General features: G+C 34.4%; 4 protein-coding genes across 4 annotated transcripts; all 4 read right to left on the bottom strand.

The window, feature by feature from the left end:
* Positions 1-578: 578 nt before the first annotated feature.
* LOC109020177 (cucumber peeling cupredoxin-like) lies at positions 579-1,528 on the bottom strand. The gene is made up of 2 exons (XM_019002600.2): positions 1,252-1,528; positions 579-1,012 (listed from the first exon to the last, which is right to left on the bottom strand). Exons 1-2 carry the CDS (start codon positions 1,442-1,444, stop codon positions 579-581), a joined length of 627 nt encoding a protein of 208 aa, XP_018858145.1. The 5' UTR covers positions 1,445-1,528.
* Positions 1,529-3,616: 2,088 nt separating this feature from the next.
* Positions 3,617-5,766, bottom strand: LOC109020180 (lysM domain receptor-like kinase 3). Its single transcript, XM_019002602.2, has 4 exons — positions 5,371-5,766; positions 4,676-4,753; positions 3,729-4,028; positions 3,617-3,621 (listed from the first exon to the last, which is right to left on the bottom strand). Exons 1-4 carry the CDS (start codon positions 5,504-5,506, stop codon positions 3,617-3,619), a joined length of 519 nt encoding a protein of 172 aa, XP_018858147.1. The 5' UTR covers positions 5,507-5,766.
* A 4,046-nt stretch (positions 5,767-9,812) lies between these two features.
* On the bottom strand, positions 9,813-10,887 carry LOC109020178 (cucumber peeling cupredoxin-like). The gene is made up of 2 exons (XM_019002601.2): positions 10,615-10,887; positions 9,813-10,377 (listed from the first exon to the last, which is right to left on the bottom strand). The coding sequence occupies exons 1-2, from the start codon at positions 10,805-10,807 to the stop codon at positions 9,944-9,946; spliced, it is 627 nt and encodes a 208-aa protein (XP_018858146.1). The 5' UTR covers positions 10,808-10,887; the 3' UTR covers positions 9,813-9,943.
* Positions 10,888-12,984: 2,097 nt separating this feature from the next.
* Positions 12,985-14,182, bottom strand: LOC109020176 (cucumber peeling cupredoxin-like). Its single transcript, XM_019002599.2, has 2 exons — positions 13,860-14,182; positions 12,985-13,602 (listed from the first exon to the last, which is right to left on the bottom strand). Exons 1-2 carry the CDS (start codon positions 14,041-14,043, stop codon positions 13,160-13,162), a joined length of 627 nt encoding a protein of 208 aa, XP_018858144.1. The 5' UTR covers positions 14,044-14,182; the 3' UTR covers positions 12,985-13,159.
* Positions 14,183-16,275: the final 2,093 nt, after the last annotated feature.

The following is a 16,275-nucleotide window of genomic DNA, read 5'->3' as shown; positions in this document are numbered from 1 at the left end:
TAATTAAGAAATAGCACAATTTCATAAAATTTCATACAGACCCAAGATATATATATATATATATATATATATCTCTATTATATGTATGAAAAGTGCTAGACTTACAAAAAGATTTTATAAAAGTATACCAACAAACTAACACGGCTTCATAAGATATGTTAGATCTATTTTATAATAAAATTAATTTTATAATCTAACGCATCACATCAAGACACGTAAGTTTGTAGATCTATTCTTATAAAATCTATTTGTGATTAAATCATTTCTCTATAACTTTTTTTTCCCAAACTTTAGTGTCTATAACTGCACACACTCCTATTTATGTAATGTGGTTCCACCACTGCCACTTTCTATGAACAATAAAGGAATATGAAAATCTTTGGGAATGCCATTATGGACTTTCAATTACTTCGTAAGAATCGCTTTATTAATCATAAGTTGCACAAATAATACATTACGTAGCTTTAATGCAAAATTAAATTGACGGAGAATAAATGATACAAAGAACAAAGCAAACAAAATTTTAACAACACAGTACGTATCAGTGTGTCATCGGCCCTAAATTCCATGCTTATTCCCTAGAAAAGGAAGCCCATGGCTATGGACAACAAGGAGACCAAAAAACTAGCAAAGACACTAGACGATGAAGAATCAGGTGGTGACATTGTCCCTCGAGTTGGAGTAGGGGATGATGCAGGAGTTGGAGCGCAATCAGCAGGGGTCCCTGATGTCGGAGATGGTGTGGCAGGAGTTGTTGGGGTGGAAGGTGGAGTACTCGTACTCGTAGGCGGGACACCACCTGGAGAGCTAGAGACGATAACAGATAACTTTTGGCCTGAAAGACAATGCCGACCGAGAGTGCAGATGTAGTAGTGGGTGCCAGCAGTGGACAGAGTTATGTTGACAGGACCAGTGGTGATGGTGTCGCCAATGGGATTAGACGAGCTGCAACTGTCATAGGATTCTTTTGGCACTTGAAGAACATCGTGAGCATTTGTGACAAAGTTGAATGCTGTAGGAAGATGAAATCATTAAGGACAGAGGATCGAAATAGAATGATAGTGCATTTGGTGTTATTCACAACTTTAAATGCATGGTTAGATTGCCTTTAAATAGTTATAGATAAACACATATGAAATTGAAAAAATTATGGTAATTTGGAGAATTAATGTTCATGATTTGAAAGAAGAAAGGAAAAGACGTAGATGAAACTGAAAATGAGGAGCATGCAGTGGCAGATCGAAATCTTACAGAGGATATCCCCAACCACGAACTGCTTACTGGCCGCCCAAGTTTGATATGCGGAAGCACCACCCGTTGGAACGGTCCAACCAATGCTATCTCCCACCACATGTACTGTTTGTGCTTCTGCGCATTGTAAAAACACTGCAGCAACAACGCCGAAAAATATAACCACAACGGTACTTGAAAACTTATGATCCATTCTCTCTCTCGGAATCTAAAACCAATGCGCTTTATGTTGAAAAAATGCCTTTGAGACAAGCTAGCTAGGTAGCTGTTCAATGTGTGCTGTATGTATATGTATGTAGGTATGGCTTTGATGACAATATGTGAGGGATCCCTCTACACTATATATAATAACTCAAAAACGATGACCAATAAGTGCTGCTGATCTTGGATTGATTAAACGTAGATTGAGGCCGAGTCAGAATTGAGGGTCGAGACGCAACCTGACCTGGCTAGCTCCCATCATTAAATATTGGACCATATATGCATTCTGCACAACAATGTGGAATCTGCCTCATGCGGAAACCCAATGCATGCAGTGTGGAAACGTTCGTAAGAGGAATTGTGCTACATACTTATAAATTTGGTATCTGGACCACACACTTATCATTCAATAGGGTTTGACTTGCACTTGCAGTTGGACTATTAGTACTTGGCCTTTTTAAAGGTAAATTACACGCTATATATATATATATATAAAATTATTAATGACCGTTTGAATATAAATATTAGATTTGACGTGACATATATATAGGTACTGTTAGTACTGAACCTTTCTTGCATGCTGCATGGCCTCATTTTCCCATGTATTAATTTTCGATACTTTATAAATTTCAAACAATTCAATCTTCTGGAAGCATATATACACACACACACACGACTTGAAATTTCTTTGTACGTCGTGAAGATCCCTAGCTACACCGTTTCCTAATAATATTAAGTATTAATTAATTAGTAGTGTTGGCACACAATAATATTATACGTACGTAATCCGGATCCAGATCGAGAAGAAAAGAAAAGAATCAAGTTGGGCCAGCTGCAACTAGTTACAGTATATATGTGGGCAGTCAATACTATATATATATATATATATATATATATATATATATATATACTAGATGAAAACAACGTGCAATGCACGTTTGTTTAGTTTTTATTCAATTTTTTTTTTTGTTAAGAACTAATTTTTTATTAATAAGGATGTAATGCTTAGGTTAATTAAATAACGATGTAATATTTATGTAATTTATAAATAATTACACGATAATATATTATAAGAAAAGAGTATTAATAGAAGCTATAACATGTTCGAGTCGACCTCCACCGCATGCACGTACATCCCAGAGGGTCCAGTTCTGCCTCTCAACTCCATCTAGGATTATATCCTTAATTCTCTATTGAATAACCACGTGTTTCTTTATAATTTCAACTTAAATAATTTTTTGCGTCCCTTTCTCCAACTTTTTATTTTTCCACATTGATAAATCACTCTTTCACATTGGTGCATTTGAAAGCCTTGATGCACGACTTTCTGCCTCTAATCTCAAATGGTGCCACCCTCACTTTCTCATGAATTTAAATGGAAGCAATAAATCTAGTTGGTGTCACCATTTACGTACTTCATTTATTAGTGGATCAGATAAAATAGGCACCTCTATTTCTGCTAGTTTTCCATTATTCTCTTATTTTTTAAATAGAAAATTGGTGTTAAAATTTACAGGGTACTGTCCCCTTTAAAAACATTTAAAGACTGATGTACAAAAAGTGAGCTACAGTCAACAATGTGCTCCATGATCATATATACAGACCAACTCAATCATCAAAATTAGCTCTAAATTGACAGCTACCTCAATGTCTATGTTTCAATTATTATTTTTTTTTTTATATTCATATAGGAACATTCAGGAAAGGCACATATTCACCTCAGAGAACTGTGGGATGTCAACCTATCACTTCAGCCTTGGAAAATTCAGATATAAAGGGTATGCTTACACACCATAGGGAGGGATGATGAACGAGTGGGGAAAAAAATTTAAAAATAAATTGTCTATAATAGAATTCCCAAAAGAAACACTTATATAAAGAAAAAGAATTCCCAAAAGGAAGTAAATAAATTATTATAAGAAGCTTAGAAGGGTGGTGGATCTACAGGATTGTTTGAGAGGTTTTCAAGTAATCCCAAAATTGCAGCCATATGGAAAATGATTCCTCTGTCTCAAATTGGGAATTCTATCATACAACATTAGCATTTTTGCGAGACTTGGGCTACGCCATATAGGTAGTTTTGCAATTATTTTCCATAATTCATTCCTATGAACCCAATTGAGCACGTATATACTTTTCTTGTTAAACCAATCAATTTAATATATTACCCTGCTATAAAGTACACATTACAAACATTTGGACAGTGCAACTTCTAACTGAAACCTCAGGAACTGGGTACGATTTTGAGTCTAGAAAAAGTATTTAGGACAAAATACCTTTAGGAGTAGTAGTCTGGCGGTTGCTAGATTCCCCATTAGTTTGCTTCACATCCCGAGACTTGTAGCAGACGTACCTTCCTGAAGCACAACAAAAACTGGGCTTTCGAAGAATATGAAACTTGTGAGAAACTTCGTCATCACAATCGTTTGTGTGACTCCTTTCAGCTTCCGTGAAGCATTTTAATAACCTCAAGGAAACACAAACAACTATGCTTAATACAATCAGTGCCAGACCAATCCCCACACCCCTAACAATCCATCCATAGGGCATATGATCCTTGTGATTCTGTTGATTACCTGCGAACGAATAGTATCGAAGCTATTATACCTATAAGACATAACTGCAACAGCACGACACCTATGTTGAAGCACGATTGGAAGACCTTGAGAAAAGAAAGAACAAGCTGGAAATTATTTTTTAAAAAAGCAAATTAAAATAGGAAATTAAGAAATCAAACAAAACCAAGATATTTCTAACCCCGATCTCAAAAGGGAATGCCTTAGTTCAGTACCATCAACATGATGCTCTGTGCCATAAATTGAAAATATCAAAATAACTTAAGTATAACTCAATACTTAGCATTATTCATTGCCAATATGTGTCTCCCCTCAACAGGGCTTTATATGCAATTTTGTAAGAACTCCACCTTGTTGCTAATCAGTATGCAGCGAAAGCAACTTTGTTTAATTTATACATATGCAATGCCTACTTGAATGTAAAGATAAGCATTGCTCATTTACATTCAGACCAAAACAGTTTTCACATCTATAGAATTGTAAGCCATAACTCAATTATTTTTTATTGGAACCAGAAAACACAATTATTATTGAAGTAGCTAGTTGTCATGTTTTAACAATGGTATGCAGGACAGAACAGAACAAACACCTTGCACCGTTCTAGCAAAATTCTTTGAATTTTTTTATGAAGATACTGTAATCGATACCTGAGAAACTGTCAACAGTTGGAGAGGGAACAAGAGTGGGAGGAATATCATTTTCTAGGGGATAAGGCTCACCAGGAACTGAAAAATGTAAATGTGAACATTAATTAACATTAATCGTATGATTAAGATAATGATGGAACATCAACTCTAGTTTGCAACTCCAATATTTATAAGAAAATGTATAAAATTGATGCATCATTAAAAAAAAAAGAACTAACATAAATAAATCACAAGTGTGCCAAATGTTATCTCCCCATTATGATTAAGCCAAAATAGTTCTAAAACTATTGATAAGTTATGCGCTGGCAACAGATTTACTTATTATTCAGTATTTCTTCAGTTCTTATAGCAAATAATGTAGTTTACTCTTTGTCCCCAACTTAGACAATTTGAGATCCTTCCTTTCGCGAATTACAAAGTCTCTAATACCAATGACGTCAATAGGAATCCTGACCACAGACTTGCATCCCACAAAAATTGAAGCCAAACCCAAAATTCAAACCTTAACTTTGTTAATCAAGAATTTCGTTACCTACTATTGCTCGTGCAAACAATATATAACCACTGCATTTTGCCCCCAAAGAACCTGAAGATTTGATTGGCTAATATAACCCGAACCCATGGAAAGTTTCAAATGCAAACCATATGAAGCAATAACAATGACAAAAACAGTAGAGAAAAAGAAACAGACTAACCCGAATTCAAAGGAATGTGATAGAGAGCACCCACAGTGACATTATCAGGATCTTCGATCCCATTCACTTGCTCGATGCTATCCATGCTCACCCCAAACCGGCTCGCCAAAGACTGTACACTATCCCCATCTTTCATCACATAGCTCAACAATTGGGATTTTATATCCAACAAAACATCCAACCAATAAATATAAAAAATAGTGGTTTTGGCTTTAAAACCTTTTGCTTTTTGTGTTTGAGTTTTTTCATGGCTCCCAAAGTAATGATGTCCCTAGAATATTATGTCTATCTAACTTAATGCTACATGTCGTGAACCCAGTGGAAGGAGAATCGACATGTCCAAAAAACGTAGGGTAGATTGATATTTTTACCCGAAACGTTTCAGAGTTTTGGATGCAGTCGTATCACCTTCCACCTTGTGCGCCGAGTTGCCATCGAGCAACTGAGAATGTGAGACTTTGTTGCTTTTCATCCTTAAGAAACCGTAGAATTTTCAGAACTCCTAAACGGTATGGCCGGCTTCGTTACTGCGAAACGACACTTCGGCTTCATCCACGGACTTCCTCGCCCCGACGTTCTTGACCCCCCTCCCGTCGCCATTGGTTTGCAGCGCCGTGATGACCGATTTTATAGCCCAGCTCGGAGAATTCCTATTGGCAGTTATCAGCTCGCCGATCTCGATCGGGCTCAAGCTCGCCCCACTTTGGAAAATCTCCTCCACCTAAGCGAAGAGCTTGTGATCCTTGAGACCCAAGTAGCTATTCGCCAAGGTTTTGAAGGCTAGAAAATCACAGAGAGTAGGAGGTTTTGCATTTTTGGAATCAGCCAAACCAATCGAAACCGATGAAAATCTCGAGCAAATTCAAATTAAAAAGAAAAACGAAGTAGAGTGGAAGAGTGGGGAAATACCTTTGAAGGTCCAGGAGTGATCAGAAGGTTTAGATGAGATGAGATCGTCTGGAAGATCGAGCTTGCCTTCCCCCATTAATGAGTCGCGAGTGAACTCTTTAATAATGGGAACTCCCATGTGGAAGGCGAAGTGAGAGCGATGAATACGAAGGGAGATTGGTGCTGGAAGCGTTATTTTCCTTTCTCATAAATATTCTTTTACAGAAACAGGTAAGTGAAGTTCGATGGCCAGATGGATTTAACAGAAAGTTAACGGAATAAGAAAATTCGGTTAAAACAAGAAAACTTCGCTTGATAGGCTCTTTATATATAAAGAGATATATATGCATGCATGGTATCGACATTAATTAGTATTTTTTGCAATATTGCAGGACCGATGTGTTCAGCACGTAGCTAGTTTTGTATACGCAGGCCGTTACTAGAATTGGGACGGTGTATAATTAATTAATGGCAATATTGCTCGCTAACACGAGCCTTATAAACAAAAATAAAATCTATAAACGGACATAAATTAGCATAGTGTGTTAGATATACACTACACTATAATTAATCTTCACTTTAAAATAGAATATTAATGCAAGAAATATATAGTTATAGGCCGGTGTACAAGTCTCATGCAAGCACTACTTTTGAAAAGCGTGGAGTCTATTATTAAAAAAATAATTTTCTCATGTAGGTATTAGATTTAACAACTTTTTAAAAAGGAGAGTGTGATACCTGTACATCCTAGAACTGCAAATATCATTTCTTCAAAAAAATATCTCCGCTTATAAAATATTATTTTGTAATTCATTTTACATTTAGATAAAGAATTTATTCCATATTTGTAGATTCATCTATAGACTTATGTGGTAAGCAAAGGAATTGAGGATTAATAGTTTTGACATGACTTCATATGATATATTAGCTATATTTTACAGCCTCAAAGAGATCTCACAAAAGTCAATCAACAAATTGATATAACTTAATTCATATGATATGCTAGATCTATTTTACAAATAAAACTAACTTTACAATATAACATAGCACATCAAACTTCGTTAATTTGTGTGTTTATTTTTGTGAGATCACTAATTTGTGGGTTTACCACATCTTCTAGAAGATTGGGAAATAAAGAACACATTTATATAGGGTAGTCGACCGGGCTCTAATGCGTTACCATTCACCAAACAAATTGATTGAATGGTATAAGACGAAAGATCTGGTGAACAAAAGTAATTTTATACAAGGATTTTCTGTCCGACTTCAGTGGGACTGATCTCATTTGGGCAAAGTTTTTCTTTTTCTTTTTTGGAATGGGCATGGTGAATGAATTAAGTAGGTATTTGAGGAGTTAAATCTTTTCTTTTTACATATTGGGAGTACTTTTAAGTTAATAATTAACTAGGTTGAGGCCGTGTTGAGGGAGGAGCGGCGATATTATTGCGATCGACCGACCTGGCTTCGATTGATTGAAATGGTGGAGCTAGCTAGGTCCGTTCTGTACAAAAACGTGAAATGATCATCAGCATGTTGAAACCTAACGCAATCTGGAGGAAACTAAGTTCGAAAGTTTGAATTTTTCTACCAGCTTGCTATCTCTGAACCACACATTTACCATTTAACTAGGGTTTGACTGCCACTTTGTTGGACTAGACGTAATACTTGGCCTGTTAATGATAAGTACGTTATACGTACGTACCCTTTTGCCCAGAATTAAAACGTCTTTCTTCAGTACTCGTGCAGACTTGTCTCAAGGGAATGCGTGCATATATATATATATATATATATATATATATATATATATTATAAGTTTAAAGAAAATTGATATAATAAGTTTTGATTACCGATGGAGATGGAACTAATTAAATAATTAAGGAGGTCCCGCAGGGCCGGGGCATATTATATATGCCCCGGTTTTTATTTCTTTAATAACATTATTCATACATGATATAAATGAAATGTATCTATAATTAAAAAAAATAAACATCTTCATCACAAGAAATTTTACTTTTAGGGACACAATTTCTAAGGGACGAATTAAATTTCATCCCTAAAAGTAATTATTGGAGACGAAATTTCATCTCAAAAAATGGTTGAATTTCTAAATTTGTTTGAACGGATAAATATCCGTTCAAAACAAATATTTTGTGACGAATAAAATCATCTAAAACAAAAAACCGCTTGAACGAAAAAAAATAGATTCGAACATAGAATTAATGTCTGTTTGAACAGTATATAATTTGTTCGAATAATAATAAGATAACTAGTATATAGTTGTTATAAGTTATGATAACTATACTTATTATAAGTTTTATAATAAGGTAACAAGTATGTATATAGTTACTATTAGAAGTATAGTATAAGTATTATATATAGTTACTATATAACTATTATAAGTTATGGTAATTATACTCTTATAAGTTATATAATAATATAACACTAAGTATCTATTATAGCTATAGCTATAAGTTATAGTTATTATACTCATATACGTTATATAATAATATAACACTAAGTATTGTATAAGAGAAAAGATATTTACAATCGTGAATTGTACAACCGCCGCGTAATCGTTTTGAAAAAAGTAAATAAAACATGGGATCCACATGACAAAAATTAATTTTTTAACAATGGACTCCACTATTTTTCAAAACTATTGACGATTGAGCATTTCACGGTTGTATATAGTATTACTCAGTACTATATATTAATAAGTACTATATATAGTATATGTATTATATTAACTATTAGACCATAAGTTATATAATAATATAACACTAAGTATTGTTACTAGTTACTATTATAGCTATAGCTATAAGTTATAGTTATTATACTCATATACGTTATATAATAATATAACACTAAGTATTGTATAAGAGAAAAGATATTTGCAATCGTGAATTGTACAATCGCCGCGTAATCGTTTTGAAAAAAATAAATAAAACATAGGATCCACATGAAAAAAATTAATTTTTTAACAGTGGACCCCACTCTTTTTCAAAGCGATTATGCGACGGTTGAGCATTTCACGTTTGTATATTGCATTACTCAGTACTATATATTAATAAGTACTATATATAGTATATGTATTATATTAACTATTAGACCAAAAGTATATTATAGATTATAGATTATTAAAATATTATATATAATAGATTATTATAATTATATATATACTTCTAAGTATAATAATACTAATATTAATTCGAATAGAATAAAGTCTCAATCGAACAAATTTATCCCGTAGAATGTGTTTGGAGGGAAAATTTATGCCAAATACTCTAAAGATTCACTTAACGCTACAATTTAACGAACCACTTCAAGATACATCAGTTCGTAAGTTTATCTTTATAAAATCTATTTGTGGTTAAATCATTTCTCTATAACTTTTTACCCCAAAATTTAGTAGCTCTAACTGCACCCACTCCTACTTATGTCATGTGGTTCCACCACTGCCACTTTCTATCAACAATAAAGGAATATGAAAATCTTTGGGAATGCCATTATGGACTTTCAATTACTATGTAAGAATCCCTTTATTAATCATAAGCTGCACAAATAATACATTATGTAGCTTTAATGCAAAATTCAATCGTCGGAGAATATAAGAACTAAGCAAACAAAATTCTAACATAATAGTACGTATTAGTGTGTTATCGGCTCTAAATTCCATGCTTATTCCCTAGAAAAGGAAGCCCATGGCTATGGACAACAAGGAGACGAAAAAACTAGCAAAGACACTAGACGATGAAGAATCAAGTGGTGACATTGTCCCTCGAGTTGGAGTAGGGGATGATGCAGGAGTTGGAGCGCAATCAGTAGGGGTCCCTGATGTCGGAGATGGTGTGGCAGGAGTTGTTGGGGTGGAAGGTGGAGTACTCGTACTCGTAGGCGGGACACCACCTGGAGAGCTCGAGACGATAATAGATAACTTTTGTCCTGAAAGACAATGCCGACCGAGAGTGCAGATGTAATAGTGGGTGCCAGCAGTGGACAGAGTTATGTTGACAGGACCAGTGGTGATGGTGTCGCCAATGGGATTAGACGAGCTGCAACTGTCATAGGATTCTTTTGGCACTTGAAGAACATCGTGAGCATTTGTGACAAAGTTGAATGCTGCAGGAAGATGATATCATTAAGGACAGAGGATCGAAATAGAATGATAATGCATTTGGTGTTATTCACAACTTTAAATGCATGGTTAGATTGTTTTTAAATAGTTATAGATAAACACATGAAATTGAAAAAATTATGGTAATTTGGAGAATTAATGTTCATGATTTGAAAGAAGAAAGGAAAAGACGTAGATGAAACTGAAAATGAAGAGCATGCAGAGGCAGATCGAAATCTTACAGAGGATATCCCCAACCACGAACTGCTTACTGGCCGCCCAAGTTTGATATGCGGAAGCACCACCCGTTGGAACGGTCCAACCAATGCTATCTCCCACCACATGTACTGTTTGTGCTTCTGCGCATTGTAAAAACACTGCAGCAACAACGCCGAAAAATATAACCACAACGGTACTTGAAAACTTATGATCCATTCTCTCTCTCGGAATCTAAAACCAATGCGCTTTATGTTGAAAAAATGCCTTTGAGACAAGCTAGCTAGGTAGCTGTTCAATGTGTGCTGTATGTATATGTACGTCGGTATGGCTTTGATGACAATATGTGAGGGATCCCTCTACACTATATATAATAACTCAAAAACAATGAGCAATAAGTGCTGCTGATCTTGGATTGATTAAACGTAGATTGAGGGTCAGTCAGAATTGAGGGTCGAGACGCAACCCGACCTGGCTAGCTCCCATCATTAATTGGACCATATATGCATTCTGCACAACAATGTGGAATCTGCCTCATGCGGAAACCCAATGCAGTGTGGAAGCGTTCGTAAGAGGAATTGTTCTACGTACGTACTTATAAATTTGCTACCTGGACCACACACTTATCATTCATGAATAGGGTTTGACTTGCACTTGCAGTTGGACTATTAGTTGTCCTTTTAAAGGTCAACTACACGCTATATATATTAATTAAAGTTTGAATATAAATATTAGATTTGACCTGACATATAGGTACTGTTAGTACTGAACCTTTCTTCCATGCTGCAAGGCGGCCTCATTTTCCCTTGTATTAATTTTCGATTAATTACTTTATAAATTTCAAACAATTCAATCTTCTGGAAGCATATATATATATATACACACACACAAGACTTGAAATTTCTTTGTACGTCACTGTTTTCTAATAATATCATATGATATATTAGATCTATTTTACAAATAAAATTAACTTTACAATCCAACATCATATCACATCAAACTACATCAATTTTTAAATTTACTTTTATGAGATCATTAATTTGTAGGTTTATCACATCTTCTAGAAGATTGGGAAAGAAAGAACACATTTATATAGGGTAGTCGACCGGGCTCTAATGCGTTACCATTCAGCAAACAAATTGATTGAATGGTATAAGACCAAAGATCTTGTGAACAAAAGTAATTTTATATAAGGATTCTGGGATTTGATCTTTTTTGGGTAAAGTTTTTCTTTTTCTTTTTTCGAATGGGCATAGTGAATGAATTAAGTAGGTATTTGAAGAGTTAAATCGTTTCTTTTTACATAATTGGGAGTACTTTAAGGTTTGATCTTCTTTCTTTCCTCTATTTTGTGCATTTTTTAAGGTTTTTAAAATTTAGAAAGGTTTTCTCATAATTGACTTCATAACTTTCTAGGGATTCAACTATAATAAAAAAGGTTCTCACAATTAACCCATAATATATATATATATATAGAGAGAGAGAGAGAGAGAGAGAGAGAGAGAGAGAGAGAGAGAGAGAGAGAGAGAGAGACATATATATATTTCTGTAGGCAATAGTTAAGAAATTTCACGACTTTATAGAACTTCATAGAGAGTCAGAGACCCATTATATATCTTTTTCCCCCAAACTTCAGTAGGTACAACTGCTCTCACTCCTATTTACGTTATGGGGTTCCACCACTGCCACTTTCTGTCGACGATAAAGGAATATGAAAATCTTTGGGAATGGGATAATGGAGTTTCAATAGGCTCACACTTGTTTCTGTCAAGTTCATCCTTCTCCTTGCAGGCCCGTTGTGAAGACCTGAGTTGTTTGGAGCCTGGCCAAGTGTGTGCAAAACACAACTTCAACACTTAGAATTGGGACGGGGTATATATATTAATTGGCATCCGTCGATCAGCTAGTCAGTACACAAACCTAAGATGAATGTGATCGTGCATAAAAGCATGCAAGAGGAGATATATATCATCACCAACAAAGTTGATTGAATGGTAAGACCAAAAATCTTGTGAACCAAAAATTATTTGGTATAAGGATTTTATGTCCTACTATAGTGAATGAATGAATTACTAGGTATTTGAGGAGTTAAACAACTTTTGTTTTTAAATTTTAATGGGAGTACCTTAAGTACTTAATAATTTGTTTTTTGGAGAACACATTTTTTTAATTGTTAAAAATTTTTAAAAACAAATCTCATAATTGACCCATATATAATCTTTATTTTTTGTGGGTGCGATAATCAAGAAAAAAAATTTCAAAATCTTATAAAATTTCATAGAAACCCATTTTTTTCGCCCAATCTTCAGTCTATTATTGTGAGTGGTTACTTTCTAACAATGAAGCAATATATAATAGTTAGGAATACTTATTATATATGGACAGTACTACTTTATAAGAATTCCTTTATTGATCATATGCTGCTCAAATAATACATTATATATGTAGTTCTATTACAAAATTCAATCACCGGTTGAACAAATCATGACATAAAGAAAAAAGCTACAAACAAAATTCTAACATCATACTACATATCAATGTATCATCGACTATAAATTCCACATTTTTTCCTTAGAAAAGGAAACCCATGGCAATGCACAACAAAGATATGAATAAACTAGCAAAGACACTAGATGATGAAGAATCAGGCGGCGACATTGTCCCCGGAGTACTGGTCTGACCCGTGGGTGGGGATGATGCAGGAGTTGGAGCGCAATCAGCCGGGGTCCCTGATGTAGGAGATGGTGTTGTAGAAGGAGTCGGGGTGGCAGGTGGAGTACTAGTTGTAGGCGGGACAGCACTTGAAGAGCCGGAGACTGTAACGGCTAACTTCTGGCCTGATTGGCAATGCCGGCCAATAGTGCAAATGTAGTAGTGCGTGCCAGCAGTGGATAGAGTTATGTTGACAGGGCCAGTGGTGATGGTGTCACCAATGGGATTAGACGAGCTGCAACTGTCATAGGATTCTTTCGGTACTTGAAGAACATCATGCTCATTTGTGGCAAAGTTGAATGCTGTAGGACAAAATATGATATCATATATACATTAATGACAGAGGAGGTGAAGGATGAGGATAATGCATGCATGTGTTGTTATTCACAAACTACTTTACATAGTTAGATTGTCATCAAATAGTTACGGATAGACGCATCTCATGAAGTTGAAGAAGAAATTAATTAATGTAATTTGGAGATCGAATTAATGTTAATTTGAAAGAAGTAAGGAAGGTGGTGATGGAATTGAAAATGAAAAGCAGAGGCAGGAATCTTACATAGGATATCGCCAACCACGAATTGCTTACTGGCCGCCCAAGTTTCGTATGCGGAAGCACCTCCTGTAGGAACGCTCCAACCGATGCTATCTCCTACCACATGCACTGTTTGTGCTGCTGCGCATTGCAATAGCAGCACAACAGCAACACCAAAAACGGCCACAACACTCGTGAACTTCTCCATTCTCTCACTCACAATTTTGGATATAAAATATGTAACTGTGTTTTAAATATGCCTATAGTATTGAGGCGATCGATCGATCCGAGTGTGTTGTGTGTTTTGAATGGCTTTTGACACAAACTCTGTGTGCTGTAATGCCTAATTATAGACTATATAAAAAATTTGATGAGGATGCTAAGGTTCCATATAGAGTTATATAGTCACGCAAAAACCGATTCGCAAGAAGTCATCCTTCAGGACAGATTAGCGAAGTACGTACGCGGTCTTGAGGGGGAAATGGAGACGCGACCTGGCTCCGATCGAGACGTTACGTTAGAGTTGCTTGGATCGATGCCGGTCCATTTTGTACAAACCAAGTGGAATCTTCCGGTTGAAACCAAATGCAAATTGAAAAAATTTAATTTTAAACGATTCTGCACATTAATACGTGCATTCATTTAATTTGATTGATTAGAAAGTATATTTTATTAAAAATAATATTAATTTAAATTTAAAATATAAAAATAACAATATTAATATACAGATTGATATACAAATTTATTAGTATATAACAAAACACATGCAAATTAGCTGAAAGTTCGAAGGTGGAAAGTTTCTACGTTTTCATTGGACCACACGTAACATTCAACAGTTTAATTATTGCCACTTGAATTATTGGCCTTGGAAAAACAGTACGTGCAGACGTTCTTTTACGTACCGCGGTAGTAATTAATTAATTAATTAAAAAGCTCAAAGTACTTTCTTCGCTGGTTGACAATAATTTACTGAATAGTACTGTTGATTAGAGGAAATTAAGCCTAATGATATAATTAATATATAATTAGTGAATTACTATATGCATGCATTATTCATTGTTTCTGTTCTTTTTTCTCCTTTAAAATTTCCTTTCACTCATGAACATAGTACGTACCAAGATGCTGCAACGCACGTCGACGAAATACTAATATCGATTTTCCTGTTAATTCATGTCATGACTTTCGACCGACTATAATTACTTTTGACTCTTGACTTGATTAATTAGGCGTTTATATTATATGTACGCAACGAGAGAAGATATCGAAAGTCCAAAACAAGACTTAAATTCACTCAGAACAAAATAAGTTTTTGTGATTAATTTATTACAATTAAAAAATTATTTATAATTAATTTTAATTATAAATAATTATTTTATTAAAATTAACCGATTGCAAATAAATAATTTTCTTATAATATTAAAAAAACATGAGTCGGATATTTGCGGTCTTTTTGAAACAGCTTTCTCACCCTCCATAACAATGGGTGGGCTTCTTCATCATTTCCTGTTCTTATCAATGAATTAAATTTCCAACAACTTCCGGAGTTACAGGAGTTTGAAACTTTCCCTTGGCTGTCAAAGCACTCCATATTTCTGTACTTAACAAAGAAAACTGCCCGTACACGACTTTTCCAATATTCTCCAACTTTATATGGCTGTACATCCGGATCCGAATTCAGATATTTGAGAAGATCCGAATTTGGATTCGATATCCGGTTGAAACCGAATATCCGGATTTTATACTCATTTTTTTTTTCTTTTTATCAAATCTTTTTAACACTTTCAAAACCTTTTTTATAACACTTTTTTTATACTTTTAAAAATTTTTTTAAAGGCATGATATTTGGATTTTATAACCTATTTTTTGAAATAAATCTTGTTAACACTTTAAAAAAAAAAACTTTTCAACACTTTTTAAAAGGCTTTTTTATAGGCCTTTATGTTTATTATTTTTTATAGGCATTTTTTATATAATGAATATTTTATAGGCATTTTTTAAACTTTTTTTTATTGCCTTTTCAAATTTTTATAAAATAAAATAAATAATAATAGACATCAACATACACAATACACTACATATTTTACATTGTTGCTTACATCATAATGCAAAACATCAACTTTATAAGGAACAAATAGCGAAAAATTTAAAACCAATAACAAAGAACTGTGGAAGAACATTTGAGGTCAAGCCCCCTATCGTCTCCATTGTGAGCTGTGGGAAACAAAGAACTGAAAATCAAGAAGATTAGTAAAAAAAAAATCATAATCCACATGATATGCATATATATAGAGAGAAAATAAAATACTTATGGAGTGTGTCGATAATAAATGGAAGGTTAGAGAAATGGCTTCAGTGAAGTCCTTGTTGCCATTTGCTATTGTTCATTCTACTCCAATGTTAACTTAGCATATAAAATGGAGTGAACTTCAACACAAAAGTT

This window comes from Juglans regia, chromosome 7 (genome assembly GCF_001411555.2).
Source record: "Juglans regia cultivar Chandler chromosome 7, Walnut 2.0, whole genome shotgun sequence".
Lineage (NCBI taxonomy): Eukaryota > Viridiplantae > Streptophyta > Magnoliopsida > Fagales > Juglandaceae > Juglans > Juglans regia.
The sequence above is the reverse complement of the archived record's forward strand: the minus strand, read 5'-3'. Positions and strand labels throughout refer to the sequence as shown.